The 19,363-nt window shown below is 40.6% G+C and overlaps 1 protein-coding gene and 1 long non-coding RNA gene across 5 annotated transcripts; one reads left to right on the top strand and one right to left on the bottom strand.

Annotated features, from left to right (window-relative positions):
* Positions 1–27: 27 nt before the first annotated feature.
* Positions 28–16,567, bottom strand: sh2d3a (SH2 domain containing 3A). 4 transcript variants are annotated; one of them, XM_071504461.1, is made up of 20 exons: positions 16,390–16,528; positions 16,090–16,181; positions 15,850–15,967; positions 13,737–13,763; positions 13,585–13,646; positions 13,278–13,444; positions 7,762–7,798; positions 7,476–7,592; positions 6,981–7,124; positions 5,831–6,126; positions 5,635–5,720; positions 4,519–4,638; positions 4,268–4,425; positions 3,922–4,122; positions 3,078–3,239; positions 2,594–2,709; positions 2,262–2,433; positions 2,046–2,157; positions 1,075–1,260; positions 28–695 (listed from the first exon to the last, which is right to left on the bottom strand). In XM_071504461.1, exons 2-20 carry the CDS (start codon positions 16,177–16,179, stop codon positions 502–504), a joined length of 2,565 nt encoding a protein of 854 aa, XP_071360562.1. In that variant the 5' UTR covers positions 16,180–16,181; positions 16,390–16,528; the 3' UTR covers positions 28–501. The 4 variants fall into 4 exon arrangements, with proteins under 4 accessions (XP_071360562.1, XP_071360563.1, XP_071360565.1 ...); XM_071504462.1 differs by having other exon boundaries at positions 7,762–7,795; XM_071504463.1 differs by having other exon boundaries at positions 359–692.
* Positions 10,840–13,708, top strand: LOC139636409 (uncharacterized). The gene is made up of 3 exons (XR_011694393.1): positions 10,840–10,977; positions 13,343–13,456; positions 13,588–13,708. It is a non-coding gene; the product is annotated as an uncharacterized lncRNA (long non-coding RNA).
* Positions 16,568–19,363: the final 2,796 nt, after the last annotated feature.

Genomic DNA, 19,363 nt, shown 5'->3' with positions numbered 1-19,363 from the left:
GTTACAGCAAAAACTACAAACAAAAAGTAAACACATTCATTTATTGTGTTAAAAACACTGAAAACAAGCAGAAAAAACTATTTCCAGTGTGGTCCCTCATAGCAGCAGTTCATGTGCAAAGGGAGCTGACTCGTAATAGTAGTGATAATGTTTGTAATGCTCACGCTGGAGCCTCCAGTCATTTGTAAAAGTAAACAGATGCAACAATTTCAGATTTCCTGCAAAAGGAAAATGAATCAAACGCAGCCCTTTTCAATAAAGGTCTGTCCACACGTTACAGATATAATTCAGTTTTTACAAGTTGTGTTCAAGTTGTCATGTGACAAAACTCAACAGTCACATCTCAGCAAGTAAAGGAAAAAACTTCTCCCTCCATGTCTGTGTGATGTCAGAGGTCACATCTCTGCCTCTGCTACCCCGACACACCACAACTCAGCTAACAACATCTTCCTTTCATCTTTGCTGATTTCACCTTTCACTTGGTGAAACAGGCCTCGAGGCTCAGGTTAAAGGGTCAGGTTGCAGTGGGGTGATCTCCACAGGTTCCAGTTTATCGGAGAGGACACAAAGAATTTTGTCAAACTTCTCGTAGCGCTCCGTTCTGTCGGCCAACGCACCCGACTGACCCCAGAACAGCCGCAGGGCGAACTCTGTCCGGAAACCCTCCAGCAGCTCGGGGACTGGCTCCCAGCCTGCTGGTGGAGCAGTGGGACAGACGTTTGATCAGATCATATGGTCAGAGAAAGTGTTTATTTTTACCAAAAATAGTTACAATAACCACCTGTATGAACAGATTTGGCACGTGAGTATAGTCATTTAGTGGTGTTGTTAATGCCAATGATGAAATCTCATGAACCAGGATCTCCTCATGAACAGGCGACATTCATGATTTATGAAGATTTTTAAATTAAAATGAAAAGTATTAAAAGAAATTAAGACAATTTGGTGAATTCAAATTGATAGACTCATACAAACAAGCGTCAGAAAAAAGTAAGATTTAGGAAGAGTTAAATATTGTTGCAAGTGGCAGATTGTCAGTGTTTCTGAAAAGAGAGGACATTGTTATACTTGTACCTGTGAGCAGAGTGTGTGCATGCTTCTGATAATCCTGGGCATGTAGCGCAGCGCTGCGAGCTGATTGGAGAACGTTGTAGAGAAGTTGACAGCCTCTGTCGCTGTTCTCAACCGGGTCCTCGCCCTCCATCAGCATCAGCAGAGGAACAAGGTGTGGCACGGCGATGGGACCCTGAACTACGGAATCTATGGAAAAAATATATGAACACACAGAAGAAAGTTAGGTCTATGAAAGAAGAGTGCTGATTTTTCACATCAAACATCGTCTGTTTACAGGTCTTGGTAACTACTACTAAATAGGTGAAAAAGTTTTATAAAGCCCTTTGTGTCTCTAGAGGGAGCTGTGTAAACTTCCTCAAGTGATGTCACTTGGGTCAGCGTGAGTTGGGCAGCTCACTCATCATCACTGCTGAGGCTTGTGGCTTACAGCTACATATTCTATTACATATTCTGATTTCTCCATTAAAAGTTATTTTTAGGCAAAAAAAGCTGGAAGTTTCTGTGAAGCACTATGAATCAGGTTATAACTGTTTTGAACAGTTGGTCAAATAAAATAAGTATCTGAAGATGTCACTTTGGTTCATGGAGAATTGTGATTCACTGTTCTCAATGTATGATACTTACTTTCTAAGGTATTACTAACATTTAACAGGGCTCACATTTACTTTCTGTTTTTCTTTATTATATAATTTAAAATCTATTTGGTGTTCAGGTAATCCCTGAATATTCAGTAAAGAATAAAGGAGAAACTTCTGTAAAACAAAGCAAAGACTGCAGCTCCTATCAGTTGTTCAGTATTTCATTTCTTTTTATACCTCAGCACCCTTACATCCATTGAATTTCTTTTAGAGCTGTTCATCTGGGAGGGCTGCACCTCCAATATGTAATGACATATAAAAAGTGACATTGAACAAATGCACCTGCTAAAGGAATAAGATGTGTCTCTCTCTCTCTCTAACGCCACCACTCACCGTCTCCATCGTTCAGCGAGTTCACGAAGGGCTTGAGTTTCTTCTCAAACAAAACGGCGCTCTCTGTGTGGTTCCTCCTCAGCGCTCGCCATGTCATCTCCAGTCGCAGAATCTGCACATGTGCACACACACAAATATATGTGTGAGGAAACTTCAACCAGTTTCCACTCTGTGTAATTTTATGTTGCTTTTTTTTGTTTGTCATAATCATCCCACCTGAGGCATCTCCAGAGCCTTCATCACAGCTGAGAAGGAGTAGAGGTTGTGGGCGTGTTCTTTCAGGGCCTGGGCCAATAAGATTACTTTATGTAAAACAGTTGCTCTTTGGCTCACAGTCCCTGTGCAGCCCAGGATGTCCACTGCGACACCCAGTGCTATTAGATGATGCCTAAAAAAATGAAAGATGAAAATATTAGCACTGTGTGTGTGTTCCTCACTTTCACTTATGGCAATGAGCAACTCAAATTAATTCTCTGAAGGTTTCAGCACCAGAAATAAAATTCCATTCAAATACTTTGTAGTGACGTCAGTAATCGGAGAAGCAGAACCTTTCTAACAAATCCTGTCGTAGCTGGTGTCCATGTGGCAGAGTGACAAGCTCCAGCCCGGATCCAACTCCCATAATCCTCTTCTGCTCATCCGTCACACCAACGATGCGTGCTACCTGCAGTATCACAACAATGATAAGTCAGTAGCCAGTCAGGTTTCACATGCAGTTTATTGAATAATTATTCAAACTACTCTCAGTATCTGGGACTTTGGTTTGTGGGTCCATATTTATCAAACTGCTAAAAGTGAAATTTGGGACTGAAGAGAAAGATCAAAGTAAAACTCCCTCACTTTTAGGCTAATCACAGATGTAGGAATAAAAGTTGTTTCTCAAATTTCTTACAACTTAAAAATACTCTTTAAGCTTTGAGCTCGAGTCTGTTGGTTAACGGCAGGTCCTAGATGGCTGGAGCACTTCAATAAAAATAAAGCATATATTTATTCTGGAAATGTGCTTGGTTAAGTTTAACAGCTGTTGGGTACCTGGCAGTCCACACTGAGCATGTGCAGAGCGGTGGTGTTGGCATCAGAGCGGTTGAAGATCTCTTTGAGAGACAGCAGGACGCTGGGCTCCAGAGGTCGGTTGTTCTCTGGAAGGAGCAGCGACTCAAACTGATCCAACTGGAAACATGATCCTGACTCTATCTGCGATCGTGTAAAGGAGAGAACAACATTGGTACACATCTGTCCAAAACTTTATTTCACAACACTGTTAAATATTCAGTCCACTGAGGGTTTTCTCTTTTTTTCTAAATAGTAAACAGCCGTTACAAACGGTCACATACAGCATCACTGTGACACCTGGTGGCAGAAGACAGTCACTCGACAGAGACAACACAGACACAGACTCTCTCAAGAATGAGTCCGCTTTAGCAAGAGTCCATCTAGATCTGTCCTCAGGAACATGGAAAGTTGCAGATCTACAGTGTACTTGTAGTTAAAAAAATCTCTTAGATGATTAATTGATTATCAAATTGATTGCAGTTAGTTAGTTTGAGCTCTACGTGGCAGGTACCCTGCTACAATATGCAGCTCTGCCCAAAATCTAATGCTGACTTTACCACACTGTGATGGATTACACAACTCCTACAACTTTTAAGAGTCTGTTTTTCATATATGTTAAAAGGAAATGAACAGAAACGGTTGGCTGCATGGAAACTGTAAAAATATACAGGATGTGCGTCTGAAAAACAAAATGTAAAGTACACATGGTTTGATGTTAAACAGCTGATACTTACAGAACACTGGTATGACCCTTGGGTCCACATCTACTTAGAAGCAAATATGAAAACTACGAACAGTAAATAAAAATATGATGAATACAAACATGTGGCCGTTCAAAATGCCAGTCGTCCTCTTCCTCTGCTGCCTTCCCCTGCAGCTCTTTGTCAAACAGCAGCTGTGACGATGCATCGTTCTTCTGGGCCTCCAGGAAGCCAAAGGAAGTTTCTGTGAGGCGGGCGCGGCTCTGCCACTTCTCCTCTGCACGTAGTCGGTCAACGTGGCCCTTCCGCCGGGACTGTGGCACCTGGACGCAACAGCACGTGAACATAAACTCTTTATTGAGGGTTTACAGAGAGCCTGTGAGGCCTTCATCATTTCCCAAATAGAAAAAGAGACAGTACAGAAAAAAAAGATGAACAGAGCTGTGAAGCAATCGTAGAATATTTTACCCGGATGACCAGCTCAGTGTAGCAAGAGGAAGGGTCTTTGTCTGGGTCTGTGGGTGGAGGAGGCGTAGCGTTGGCAAAAACGGCAGAGACCCTGAGAGGTTTAGGAGGAGCTCTGGGGTGCAGCTGCCCATCTGAACCTCGTAGAGTTACACCACCACCTGCAGGCACATAGGGGGGCGGGGTGTTTCTGAGTGTGACTTATGTATCCTGAGTGGAAAGAGGATGCATTTGTGCTTATGTCTGCAAGTTACCTGGATGGGAGGGACGTGTGTGCCGTGGTCGTGGGCTCAGCAGGGGTTCGCTGCCTGTGCGAAACACTGGGGAGATGGGGGCGGGGCTGGTGTCCTCTGACTGAGTGGTCTGTGGAACACCTGGATGAAAAACAGTCGCAGCAGCCAGGTGAAAAATAAACCACATGGTGTTGATATGGATCCTGTAGATTTAGATTTAGACACCGTCTCTTAATGACCTTATATCCACCTTGGCATTTCTGTGCTGCAATTTCTAGTTGCTTGTCAGCCGACATATACACCAGTTATATATAACTGCAATAATCTTATATCAGCTGATAGATCAGTCTAGCACTACTGCCTACAGAGAGGCCACTGGCAAGGCACCCATCAAATTAAGTGACCCAACTCAGTCAGCAGAATCGCTCTGTCTTCCAAAATCGCTTGAAGACCAACCTCCTCTGAGAGCAGCTATGCTTTGTCATTCACTTCACAATTTTTTTCCAATGATGGTTTTGTTCCACACTTTCATACCTGCTCCAATCATTTTTGAGATACACTATAGCCTGACCCTGCAGCAGAGGAGGCCATCTCCAGTTGTCCATTTGTCGTGTCTCTGTTGCAGCTCAAACGTCCACTGGGAGTCTTTCAAATAACTCACAATCTTCAAGCATTTCCACTCATGTTGTGTTACAAGTAAACAAGTTTACAACTGATTCACAATCAATGTGGCATGTTGCTGTAATTTACTTGTTTAATTTACTTTGCACAGCACAGCACCCTATATTAATTTTGTATCTGTATTTCCTGAATGTTGTATATTAGCAGAAGAAAAACCTTTCATTCCTTCACCTGCATCACAGATTAGTTTTGGTGTACACTATCTTCATAAAGACAATTATTAATAATAAAAATAATAAAATCTAACATCAAATATTAATTTCATGTCCAACTGTCAGGAAATATTGGTATTTATATATGTTCACAAGTGAGCTTCATTTGTTTACATGTCCAGTGGACATTTGTATTGTGTCCAGCAGCTGCGACAGTCTAAACATGACACAGCTGAATCTGCACATTACAGGTTAACAATGACAGACACAAGTATGTGTAGCTTGCATGTTTATGAGAATGTACCGGTTCGTAGGTTGCTGTCAGACTGTGCAGACTGAAGCGAAGGCCTCCGTCCCACATTCTCCAAGTTAGCAGGCTGACTCCCACTCCTGTCACACATAAAATAAAGCTCATGTTTATTTGAATTTGTTACGAAACATGTCTCAGCACTTTACATGAGTATGTGCTCTACAGCGCATTTCAACAGACTTCCTCCCACCTCAGCAGTGGATTGATGGCCTGCAGTGTGTCGGTGTATGTAGAGCTGAGGCTGCGTCTTTTGTCGGAATCAGTGTGCTTTTCCCCCCCTGCACCTCTGCTGCTGCTGCTGCTGCTTTTGGGCTGAGCATGTTGCTCCATGATGACACGCAGAGGAAGGGTCCGTGTGATTGGGTGAAAGATCACAGCACCTGAGGCCCGGGAGATGGGCCGGCGGTCGCCCACATAGAACCGAATCAGAGCGGGAACGCTGTCAAAGCGATCCTCCTCGAACTGGAACAGCTCCCGAGAGTAGCCCTGTCACACAGATGGAGGCACACACTTAATATATCAAGCAGAGGCTTTCAAGGAATGGTCTGACAAAAATCTATCTTTTCAGTAATAGATGTTCACCCCCCAAGTATTTCTTCGTCTCAGGATTCACAGTAGATAGTAGAAGATAACATTTTTTTAAAAGCATCAAAGACATGCATAAATATTTCTCCAACCACTCTTACAATCTACTTCTCTGCTATTGGTCTGCATGCTCAGTATGTTCCAATCAATCATCACTTTGTCACTTAATATATAGCATATTTCTGCCAGAGTTTCAGAGCTATGAGGGAGCACTAGTGCAACATATAAATAATGTATGCGTAGTGTGTCTGTTGTGTCTTTGAGTGTTGGGAACATACTCCACATATGGATCAATGTCAGCAAGGTGGATTATAGTCCATGTGTGATTTTAGGAGTTCTGATCATTTCTTTAGAATTTTCCATTCTTAATTTACAACATACTTTGTCAGACAGGTGTAGTTTTGGCTAATGGTACTGGGCTGCATTACTTTGAAAGATGTTTTCAATGTTGTGTCTGATGCCATTGGCATAAACAGGGAGGATACAGCATCAGAAACACCTCTAAATATAAAGCACATGTCAAATATAAAAATATGTCCAAAAAATGAATCGCAAAACAAAATAAATGTAACCATAAATTATCTTAAACTTCCTTTAGTCTATAAAATGCCAATTGCCAAGTCCAAGGTAACGTCTTCAGCTTGCTTGATTTGCCTGACCAGCACTCAAAAACCCAAAGAGATCAATTAATGATAAATGAGCACAGGAAAGAACACACACACACACACACACACACACACACAACATAGACACACCTTTTTGGGACGTAGGACCACTCGTATGATCTTATAGTGCATGGGCTCCTTCTTCCATAAGCAGCTCAAAACATAGCTGCCAGGGGCTGAGCTTGAGTCTCGCACCAGGAAGTCTCCGTCCTTCTCAAACAGAGCCTCTGCAGCCTGAGAAAAACTCAGCAGGTTAGCTTGGCCAGCTGGTCATTACATATGTGTTGATGTCATACCGTATATAACTTACGCTGAGACTCAGCTGTTATGGTTTGCTGGGTACAAATTGCTGAAACAAATGCAGTCTAGTGCAATAAATCCACCAGCCTTTATGCTAAGCTAAATTATATATTATATAATATATTATATAATATTTAATCATACAGATGTGAGAGTGGTATTGATCCCCTCACCTAACTCTTCAAAATAATGCAAATAAGTGTATTTCCCAACTAATAGTCAATGTATTCCTGTAATTTGTGTGGTTAAGTATAAATAATGAGAACAGTATGGTCCATTGAGCACCTCTCGGGTCAGCGGTCCATGGTACCATGCATGGCTCCTTGGGTCCTCAGTGCTGAGCTTCAGTTCCTCCTCTAGCTCCTTCTTCAATGAGTCCATCTCTCTCCGACCACCAAAAACCTGCAATGCACAGAGCGGCAGCCAAGCAAGGACCTTAGTTACTCTGCATGTTAGTTACTCTGCTCATATTTTTTTTCCCCGAGCTGCGTTAAAAAGGAAAATATGCGGAAAAAAGGGTGGCTACAGAGAGCAGGTGAGAGTCAGAGAGGTCGTTTGTTTAACCTCTTACCTTCAGCTGGCTGAAGTATGCACTGACTCTGCTCCTGCTGAAAAACAAGAGAGAAGAGGTGATTAGAAGCTACTTAATGAAACCCCGGGGAGCCACAGAGGATGGTGCCATGTTTTTCCTCTGAACATGAACAGTACAAGGATGGAAGGCCACTGCCAAGGTCTGGGTCTGTCATCAACACCAGACAAACTGAGGGACTTTTAATAGCCTGTTTTTTTTTTTTCCTCCTTCCTTCCTCCCTAAGCTTCCACCTTCCTGGCTCTGTAAACAGATGAGCAGCTCAGAGAACTCACAACAGGGCTGAACTCAATAACTCGATAACTCCCACTGTGCTCCAGCAGTGGTGTGAGGGTTGCTTGTTTACCCTACTTTGACCCTGAATATAACTCCTAACTAATTCAGTTAATATTATATTGACTAGATCAGACTAATAGAACAGTCCTCCAATAAGCTGTGCTCTCATTAAGATAATAATGTTCAGGTTTGGTTGAAACTGTTTTAAGGCCATTTTGGAGACTGCAGTTTTGTGGTGCTGTTAAAATAAACTCCTGCTCTATACTTACAAATCCATCCACAACCAGGCTTTCCCCTCTCCCACTGACAGGGCTGTAACAGGATTTTAGAAAGACTGAGGTCATGAGTCAAAGTCTTTCCCAACACTACCCCACAGACACACAAAAGTTTTCATATTTATGGTTTGCTGGTCAGGTATATTTTCTGCTTTAGATTTAGAGCAGCTCTTTCATGGAAACTGTGTCAGATATCAAAAACAATTGCCCATAAACAAGCTCAGACAAAAATCTCAGATTTTTTTCTCCATCTTTCCTGTGATTAGTACCAGATTTCATAATTCTTTCCAGAAAACTTCCTGGAAAATTATCATGAAAATCACAAACCAAGAAAAATAAAGCCTTACATTTTCATTTCCTAACAGAAATATCTAAATCCAGTTTTAAAGCCCTCTCCGTGCTGCTTGGAATACATATCTAGTGGAGAAATGCTGAATGTTTTATCACACAAAGTCTAGAAAGAGTGTAATCACTCTAATAAAAATACCCATCACATATAAGTTTTAATTGTGGAATGTTAAAAGTGGCCCAAAGTTGTTAAAATCCCAAAACTCCCACAAACAATAACAAGAACATGACCTCAGTGCCCTCAGGGGTGCTACAGCTACAGCCGTGCTCACTGACCAAGCACTGCACCTGGACTGGGCCTTTTCACCTGTTGTTTATTGGGTTTTACAACAAACATTGACATGAATCTTACTATTCTTACTTACCCTACTCTACACTAGGGCTGCAACTAACATTACTGACTAATCTGCCATTTTCTTGATAAATACATTTGGTCCATTAAGACATCAAGAACCCCCACCTTAATTTCCTACGGCCCAGAGTTATATCTTCAAACAGTCCACCCCAAACCCAAAGACATTCAGTTTATGATCAGCAAAGTATATCCTCACAATTGAGAAGCTGGTACTCTGTAATGTTTGGCATTTTTTTCCTGAAAGATTACTTAATCTTACTTAATCTGTTATCAAAATTAATTTTCTGTTGATCAACTAATAATTTAATGAATTAATGTACAAATTGTTTTACCTCAGTTCTACACAACTATTCTGTGCTCTTATTGTACTGTGTATAGTTTTAGTATAATTTTGGCTTTTTACTGACCTAACTTGCCATGTAAGGGTCATTGAGTTTCCAGAAATGCACTCTATAAATAAAATGTATTATTATCATTAAGTGTATTGCATTATGCTGACAGGTGCCTCCAGTAGTTAGTCTTACCTTACTAAGACACACTCAATTGGAGGTTTATTGGGAACAAACAGTTAAAACTAATGCAGTTTAATTTAACAATCTTGCAATAAATTGCCCTTAACGCATTAAGCTCAGCTTGTGTTGAAGCTGTTTGAGAAAGGTGTTGATTCAACTGTATAATTGTTTTAGAGGCTGCAGTTTTGCTGTTGAGCCGTGCTGCATTATAAGACGTGTTTCTGTTATTTTGTCCACCCCATTCAAATCAATAAGGACAGGATAAATAACAGAAAAACCTCTATGTGTAATGCAATAAAGTTCAACAGCAGCAAACTACTAAAATCATTCATAAACAAGAGCCTCCAAAAAGATGATTAGGTTGAACCAAAACCTGTTTAAATAGCTTCAATAAGAAAACTATGCGTTATGACCTTCACAAAGGTAACATTTATGGATGATCTGCAATGGGTTTCCCAAGGTGTGCTTATTAAAATGGCAATGATGAATGTGAAAAACCCAGGTGACAGCAGTAAAATATCTGACTGACAGAAACACACACACACATAAACACACACACTTTTCCATATAAATCGTAGCTTTTAAGATTTGTGATGAGGTAAGAAGGAGCCACATCCTGTTTGAGGGGCGTTGGCCCAGGCAGGACACCAGAAACACCTGTGCAATATACTCCAGAGCCACTATTGTGAAATGCAACCTGAAACCTCACATAACTATGTGTCAAACTATTTTAACCAGGTTCACCAGTCTGCTGGTATTCCTCCGGGTAATCTGATCGACACAGACTTTAAAGCTGATAGCCAATGTCACTGGAAGATTGTTTAATGGCCTTTGTTTGGTAGCGTTAGTTTTGAAACTGAAAATCCAGTTTTCTTGTCTTAACTCCACAAATTATGCAACAGGTAGTTAGATAGCAAGGAGTAACCAAAAGTAAAAAAAAAAAAAAAAAAGACTGAATCGACATGTTGACAGCTGTATATGTCCAGAGGTAGGAATAAATGTTGAGAAAGTCCCAGCAAAAGTTAAAAGCGAACATCTCGCGTTAATTAACGAGGTTAACCTTTGTTCGGAAACCTTCCACCGGCGGCGGCCACCGCTCCTACCTGTCAGCCCGCTTCACAGCCAGCTCGTCGGGGACATGTTTTACGCTTTGCGGTCCAAACTAAAGGCAGACCTCAACAACAGCCGGGGACAAGCCTGCAGTCCTTCTCCGCTGCGGCCCCTCCCAGCGCCTCTGTACTCCCTCTTCCCTGTGCAAGCAGTTTCGGACGAGTCCTTACAAGTTCCCCTCCTCCTCCTCCTCCTCCTCCTCCTCCTGGTCCTCCTCCCCGCCCCGGGCCCCGGTGCTGAAACACCGCTATCTCCCCAGCATTCCTCGGATACCGACACAAGCTGAGCTGACACATCACCTGGCCACAGTCAGGATTATACGGTTGGTAGAAGTACAGAGGTATGTGACAGGAAGACATATGGTATGAATTTAGTCTCTTCAAACTTCAGATCAGACCGAGGCTGGGTTACCAGGGGGGCATACAAAGCCCCAGGTTTACTCCTCATCATTTGCTTCTAAAAAAAACACAAGTTGGAGCTCGTTTTTTTTGTACAGTGTTTTATCAAATTGCTTTGTTTTCTCTGTATGTCAAGTAATTAACATATAGAAAACCTGGGCAAAGGCCCCATCATTTCATCATGGCAGAGCTGAGTTGCACACAGCAATTTTCATATCATCACATTACATTACATTTCTGTAATAATCAATTGATTGTTTTTAATAATATATTAAACGACAGAAAAGCTAAAAAGCCCAAACAGTCAAAAACCCAACCATGTTGAGTTTGCTGTCACAGAAAGCCCGAAAACTAGCAAATATTTACATCTGAGAAGCTGGTTCCAGGGAATATTTTGTCATTTTTTGTCGAGTACTGGCTGGTTTAGGAAAGTAATGAAATTGCCATGTATAGCGCGTTGCCCTCTAGAAAGAACATGGCTCAGAAAAGATGTTGCACAAATATCAGAGGCAGTTAGTCCACAACAGCCACACAAATTCTCAGTAATTAAACTCTAAATAATCGACATGTGTCTATTGATTACCGTTTCTAAATGTTTTCTTCCCACGTGTCCTGGTGCACTAATTTAGGTGTTGCATGCCCAGGTCTGTTTATCAGTTATTTTACCTGGTTTCAGATGAGTTTGAGCCAATTACAGCAGAGAACTATCTACTTCATTGAGAACAGTAGGTTTACAACCTCAGGGGCTTTAAACATTCACCACATTACAACAAGGGAGCAGAGATGTGCCTGAACTTGACAGCCTTCATTTATACACTTGCAGTACTTGTCAGCTGTTACATTTAAATGGGATACTCATGTAGAAATATTCATGTGCATTTCCCCATGGATGTGACTCAATAATCTCTAAAATGAAACAGTTTTTACACCTGCAATAAAGGGTTGGTTCCCCCAAATCCCAAAACACATTAACAGTATTTTCTCACTCAATAGTTTTAAGTGCAGTAAACCATAAAAAAAAAAGTCAGCAGCTGAATCTGGCACAGGTGAGGGGCCGAAGGCACCGGGGAGCCTTTGTATAAAGTGACTAATACTTCTCGTTAGAAATTCTGAGCGTAGGCAAGTCCTGATCATGTTTTTGCTCCCTATCTCAGCCTCGTAAAGCTGCACATACGGAATTAAGTGCACCTCCACTGTGTTGGGGAAGCAGCAGAAATCTTAGGAGATAGATATCTGTTGAGTATATAGTGAGAAAATGTGTTTTTTTTTTTCTTTCTACCCTTGAGCAGGTAGGCATTAAAAAAGCTGTAATATCTTAAAGGGTTAGTTATGCCAAATTACAAGAACATACTTCCTCAATTATAGTATCTAGGCACGCAGGTAGGTTTGGTTTTATGTACTGAGATTTTGAAATATTCACCTTTGAAACTTTTGCAGCCACCTCACAGCAGTGGAGGAGAATGGAGTGTCGTTTGTCGCCCTCAGAAAACTGAGAAGTTACAGCTGTGTTTCTTCAGATACTCTTTTTATAGGGACAGTTTCTACATCAGAAAGAAGAAGTTCCTGTGAAAACCCTTCTGCTGTTGAGGTTTTCTAATGTAAATCTTCAGTGCGTTTACCACCTCAGAAAGAATTCCAATCACTCCTGTTGTATTGAGGTGACAGCAGAAGTCTTAGATTTGAATATCTCCAACCAAAACTCAACAAACCGGCTAACCAAAACCCAAACTATTTGATAGAGTGGAAACTTTTTGCTTTGTAAATATAAGTGATCTGGCCGTTTAATGCTGAAAATGAGGCTGCATTGAACCTTCTCTGGACTTCAAGATTAACAACTGCCAGACACACACACTTGCCTTTGTCACCTAGTCCTTGGCTTCTCACTGGAGGGGAGAGTGACCAAAATATCAAAGTCCCAAGGTGTGTTGTTTGTTATGTTCGTCATCAGAGAGCTGCGGTTTTCCTCAATGATGAAAGTACAGGCTCTTCATTGGTGTTGTCTTTTCAGCCTTTTCAGAGACAACTGATTGTTGGGTACAACTACGTCAGCTTACAAACTCAGACATAGACTTTGTAAGGCACTGGTTAATTATTAGCCAAATATGAGTAGACTACCTGGAGTAATTGGATCTCTCTTTCTCACACACACACACACACACACAAACACATATAATCACACTCTCTCACAGATGCACATACGACACCCACAGGAGGGTGGGCCTACCTGTGTTTGCTGTCCCTGTCCTGACAGCGGTCCGTCTCACTGATGTGAGCGTTGTCCTCATTCAGGGGGCGGAGCTGCGAGCAGGAGGCAGACAGGCGGTGTTTTTTGTCAGCGCGGTGGAGGCGGGGCAGAAAACTCTGACGGAACAGGTCCTTCCGAGGCTTCACCTGCAGGACATGGTAGAGACCCAAATAGTGTGGCTCTTGGAGCTACTACTGTTTGCATTGTCTTACAGCGAGGTGACAAATGTGTTCTGAGGACATGTCTGTGTTTGTGGTGCTATCTGGTCCCAACTTTGTGGTCTCACCAGGTCCATAGACGATCCCAGGGAGTACTTTCGGCTCACCCTGCGTTCCAGGACCTGCACATCTTAGGGGACAAAATGACACTGTAAAGAAATAGTTAAGCATTCTGGAAAGTATGTGTACATGCTTGAGAGCTAAAGGAAAGAAGACCCACTATCGTGTCTGTCCGATAAATATGAAACTGGAACAAACAAGATATAGCGTTTTAATTTGTGAGCTTTAGAGGTTCAGGTATATTTTCTCACATTAGGACACAGCCAAATAATACAAGACATTATTTAACATCTGATGTGATCATTTATTCAGGCCTTACTCTCTAGATTTCCACATTCAACTTATTTGAATTATACTTTATATAAAAACAAGCCAGTAAACGCCCCATGATAAATTGTGGTTTCAGTTGATAAACAAGGCCAGTCACACTAAGCATGAATGAAGCATGACCAGAGACTGCTCTGTGCAAGTTGAAATGGAAATGGATGACTAAAGGAGTTCATCTTTAGGCTTCTTTCATTAACACCATACACAGAAACATATTTCCTTGAACTGCTTGAATAAACTAATGAAGTCTCAATCATAATCTGAAATGATCATAATCTGCTTTAGATAAAAAGAGCAAATGAGGCTGACAGTCTCCCTTGTGTTTGACACAGTATGCGTGGGGGCATGTGCACATGTGTGCGCACTAGGACTGGATGTTATGATTAAAATCCATATCACAGCATTAATAAGAATATTTTTCCATTATGAACAAAGCTGTGTCTTGTGATGGAGACTCGTGTCTGAAGCAGAAGCATTTTACTGATGCTCAATGCATCGTGGAGAAGAGTGATGAGCAATGCAAGTTAACTGTGTAATGCCACCCAACTCTGAAAGAATCCTTCCTGCTGACCACATTTAACCCCATAACTGCATCATACCTGCTACATGTCCAAATAGGGTCATTCTTCATAGACTAAATCACATCCAGGCATCTGTGAAGAGTCTATTGGACACCTAATCCTAAACACTAACTCACATCTTCACTGACTCATGTTGTATCCCAGTCACCTCTGTCCCACTAAGAGAGGCTAACTGATCATGAGACACAGACACAGGCTGTTTGTTATGACCTGCTTCACCAGAGGCTCCGGCTATCCTATCTCTGCTACCACACGCAGAGGGTCCGTAGAGCCTTGGTTCCTATAAAAAGACAGTGCACTATTGTTTATAGTAAATGACATGTGAGTGTGACCTATGGAGAACCTTTATGTGTAGACACTTACCGAATAAGTCCACTTTTCAGTGACAACCAAAGCATTGCTGTATCACCCAGATGGAAAACTGTCATGCATTGAAAGCTGACATCACATGTCAGATTCATAAACTTGTTTACACTTAGTTTCTTATTTAAATGAAAATGATTAAATTTGGTTTCTTTTCTTGAATTAAAAAATGTAGAAAAAGTGCTTCAACCTTGAAATAAAGGTATTCAAATGAGTGTTGTTTTGTTTCTACCAAAAATCGTTTAAAACCATACCTAGCCCTGAATATCAATATAGTGTAGTGATATTGCAAATATATGCAAAGCATTATACAAAATAATGAAATCACTGATGTTCTATGCAAAGAACTGTGTTGCACTCAAAACTCTTCAAAACTATTTGTTTGTAAAACAGCTTCAATAACAAAGTTTAAATTTTAGACTATAACTCGCTTTGAATTATTAATTTGTACAACTGAAGTCTGTAGAATGACATGGTACCATACTCATTGCCAGACAAACTTGCAAGGCCCCCAAGGAGTAAAAATGATCACTTGGGTCCCTGTTAACCCCCTGTTCTCCCAGTCTTTGTGCAGTGCTGAAAATACCCACCCCTCAAAATTTGCTAGGTGGTAATTTGAATAAACATTAATCAGCAATATGGTATAAATAAACATAAAACTGAAATGCTGAAGGTCTTAAAAATAAGGACCGTGCATCCTCAAGACAGGCCCCTTAAGATGAAGTAATAAAGTATGACTCGCCTCAAGGCCCTTTTCAGCTGATATTATGCTTTAGGGCTACATATTTCCAATGAATTTTTCAATTACATTAGCACAAACAAATGGTGAGTGTGAAGCTTTGATGGCTCCTGGTGTTCTGGGGCTTGGTTGTCTGCCATGCATGTGATACAAAATGATATGATTCCACTTAATTGATATAAACTATTCAGCAAATGATGAATATTACATTGTCTCATAGCTCTAGTGCGCATGTGTGTTTGCGTGTGGCCAGTGTGTGTCACCAGAGTGTGGGTCCAGTCTCTGTCTGTGTCGTGAAAGCTGACTGAGGATGGTTTCTCGGTGTGCTGCATCCTCTATCCCTGCATCCTTCAGCTCTCCATCAGTTACATTCATCAAGCCCTGCAGGGAAACAAGGTGATCAAGGAATATAGAGGATTAGGAAGATTGAAGTGCAGACAAAAGACAGAAGAGATATTGACAAGCACACACAAGCATAGGTTGCGTTTTGCACATCCACATACCTCAAGACCATAATATTCACTTTCTAGTATCTTGGTATACTGTGGCAGGCCAATCTGTCTTAGCCACCAGGCGATGGAGCGATTATTCATGTCTGAACAGAAGAGGTACTGATTACATACCAGCACACATGCAAACTCACACACTTGCATGCTTGTACATGCTTTTTTTTCTGCACAAGTTTCAGAGAAAATCCCAAATTAAAGAGTTTTAAGAGTGTGATATCAGCTTACTTTACAGACACACAAGGAGAGAGACATTGTACTGTTTGCACTGCAGCAGCAACAGTATGTAACACCTACCTGTTTACAGGGTCCACCAAGGCACTCTGGGATTCTACTTCTCTTTTCCTCCTTGTAATATTACTATCTCATAATGCTTCTTTCTTTTCTTACTTTTCTTTTGTTTGCTTTCCTACTTTGCAGCTGCTCTCATCTAAGATGTAACCTCTGTCATCAAGCCTATCTCTCACTTATCTTTGTGGTAACAGTGGAAGCCCGCTCCCCCTCAAACCTGCTGGGTCACTGAAAGAGCCAATCAGATTTTGCAGTGGGCACACAGTACCCCACAGAAGACGGCAAATCACAGAGTAGGAATTAGCATGAGCTCTCAGGAAGGCGGAGAGCGCAGGTTGAGGCATGCCGTGAGACGGAGATAGAGTTCAGAAAAACAAGAAGGGGGGAAGGGTGTATGTGTGAAAATGTAAGACTGTTAGGCAGCTGTCAACGTGTCAAGTCAGAGATGGGTATGCATGCACAGTGGTGTGTCTTCCAATCTGTCTATCTGTCCAGGTCGTATGCTAGGAGATACAGCAGCTGCAGGGAAACTGGTGATGTGTTAGACTGACACCTGGTGTTGAAGTAAAAAGTGAAACAGGTCTTTTTTCTGATTGTGATTTAAAGTGACACTTAAATATTTTTAAAGGGCCAATTTTACACATAAAAGATCAGTTTACTCATGATGAGGACTGAAACTCACTATGTGTTCAGTTGTATTTTTTTCTCTGTAACTCAGTAGGAGTCTGTAGGAGCTCTAAGAAATGGTACGGTCCACTTCAGGGATGTCTGAAATCATATTGCCCTGTAATTCTAACCCTGGTTCTTAGTCTGGAAAACCTGGATTCAGTGCTTCACACCAGCAAGCTTACATCCTACCAAACTGTCCTCGAGTAAAATGATAAAGTTGGAAAAGCTGGCAAAGTAATGTGTGAATTCAAGAAAATAGTTATAATGAGTGTTGATTGATTGATTGATTGATTGATTGATTGATTGAATTTCACTTATCACTTCTCATGACAACGATATCAGTCTCATATTTTGATGTCTAAAGTGAGACTTTGTGATATTTAAAAGATGACATAAAACACCTTTCTTCTGAAGAATAAAGAATTTAATTTATACTCAGTAAACACAACTGTGATTGATTGATTGATTGATTATTTATTCATATAGCACATTTAAAACAACCTCAGTTGACCAAAGTGCTGTACAGACAGTACAAACAAATAAACAAACTGTGCTCAATGTAATACACTCCAAATTGCCAAATTGCCACAACTTTACTTGGTCTGGTATGACCAGTTGGTCACTTTGGCCAACGCTACCAGACTTAATAGATATTATTATCTAAGAGGAATTACTGAATCAGTTCACTGACTCACTTTATGACTCCTCTTCAATCACGCAATAGTTTTACTATGTTGTAACATGTATCATTATCCTGTAACTACCCCTTGTGACCACAGTGGCTGCTGTACAGCTAAAGTTACAGAGTCTCAACTCTTCAAACTAGTCTGTTGACCGATGGTATTAACAATCGGTATGTCCAAACCTCAACTTATCTCAACTGGCATCTAGACAAGCAGATAGTTCAGTTTTGTGTCCAAAAGATTTGAAACTTCCTTCAACTCCACCTCAGTGCAATGGAGGTGAAGGATGTTTCATGTACATTACTCATAGTTTCAGAAATATTTCTGGATTTTCCTCAGTAACCAAAACATTATTTCTGGAAAAACCAGTTTTTCAAATACAGATTTTGGATTCTTTAACTAGGTCAGATTAAATTGCATTAAGATGTTGTTTTGGGGTGGCAGCAAAAATCTCAAAACCATTAAAACATGAACAGATTTCAAGTATTTTAACAGGCACTTCACATGAATCACAAAAACAATGAGGTAGGTAAATAACAAACAGTTCAATTAAAGGCCAAATTCTGTATAGTAACTAAATAGAATAAAATTAGTATAAAAAATAAATATGAATGATAGAAAAAGATCAAAAAGGTGGTGGTAATATATACTACATAACGTACATAAAACGGTTATATGAGAAAATATGTTTTTGTGCAGGTGTGATTTGGGTGACCTGACCCCTATGAGGAAAAAAAATCCACCTAAAAATTATATTTACAGTGTTGTTCTGATGAATTGGGACAGTAAGGTCAAGGTCAACAAATATAGACAATTGAACATCAGAATGTGATGCCTTGAGTCGCTTACATCACTAATTGACACTGACATCTGTTGAACTAGTGACTCTAAATAAATGACTCTGAGATTTTTTTGTGATGTTACATCTGAATAAGTTTTGACTGTAGGGATTTCAAGTTGTAAATCCAAAAATGTTCTCACATGCCAGTAAATCACCTCTGGGTGCTGTCAGTGTCTGAGAAGCTGTTTCATTATTCATGGAGCAGCTCCATGATTTTTCCGTCATTGACATTATGACAGCAGTCTGTCTCTCTGCTGTTCAGCTTTCGGGCAGACTTCAAAAATGTAATATGAGTTGTTCAATACTATATGACTTTATTACTCTTGTATAGTCTTTTCCCCTAAAGCTGCTGTGAGCAGTTTAATCAAAACAGCATTTTAGAGTCATGAAAATGGATAAAACATCTTTGTAAAAAACTTTCAACATGATACTTCTAAATTTTGCATTTTACCTTCACTTTCTTGCTCAATAAAATTCAAAATTTGCGTTCGTAAGAAAAACACAAAACTACAGCAAAAGTTGCAGAGTTATGCTGAACACATACATTAATAAAAAACTTAATCAAAGCAACATTGAATTTTACGCTTGTGAGCAATTTCCATTTCTCTATTTGTGTAACAAAACCAAAATTTGTGCAATAATGCTTAATTTGTTGCATGCTATTGTGATCGCAGTATAGATCCTTCCCTCTGCCCACGTCAATACAGATAGTGACATCATCCACTTAAATAGAAATTTCAAACTTCAACAGAAATTTGTTGTGAGCGTCTGCTGCTAAAGCAGGCAT

The sequence above is a fragment of the Trachinotus anak genome, unplaced genomic scaffold (genome assembly GCF_046630095.1).
Source record: "Trachinotus anak isolate AG129_WGS33_773 ecotype Australia unplaced genomic scaffold, CSIRO_AGI_Tana_v1 ptg000019l, whole genome shotgun sequence".
Classification (NCBI taxonomy): domain Eukaryota; kingdom Metazoa; phylum Chordata; class Actinopteri; order Carangiformes; family Carangidae; genus Trachinotus; species Trachinotus anak.
This window is presented reverse-complemented; position numbering and strand designations above follow the sequence as displayed.

What these genes read in the sequence shown, in the direction of transcription:
- sh2d3a (XM_071504461.1), bottom strand. Translation starts at nt 16,179, where the DNA reads ATGAATAATCGCTCCATCGCCTGGTGGCTAAGACAGATTGGCCTGCCA. An exon ending in CATACTTCAGCCAGCTGAAG is followed by an intron (nt 7,593 to 7,761) that starts GTAAGAGGTTAA and finishes TGTGCATTGCAG; the next exon opens with GTTTTTGGTGGTCGGAGAGA. An exon ending in TGACAGCAACCTACGAACCG is followed by an intron (nt 4,639 to 5,634) that starts GTACATTCTCAT and finishes TTTTTCATCCAG; the next exon opens with GTGTTCCACAGACCACTCAG.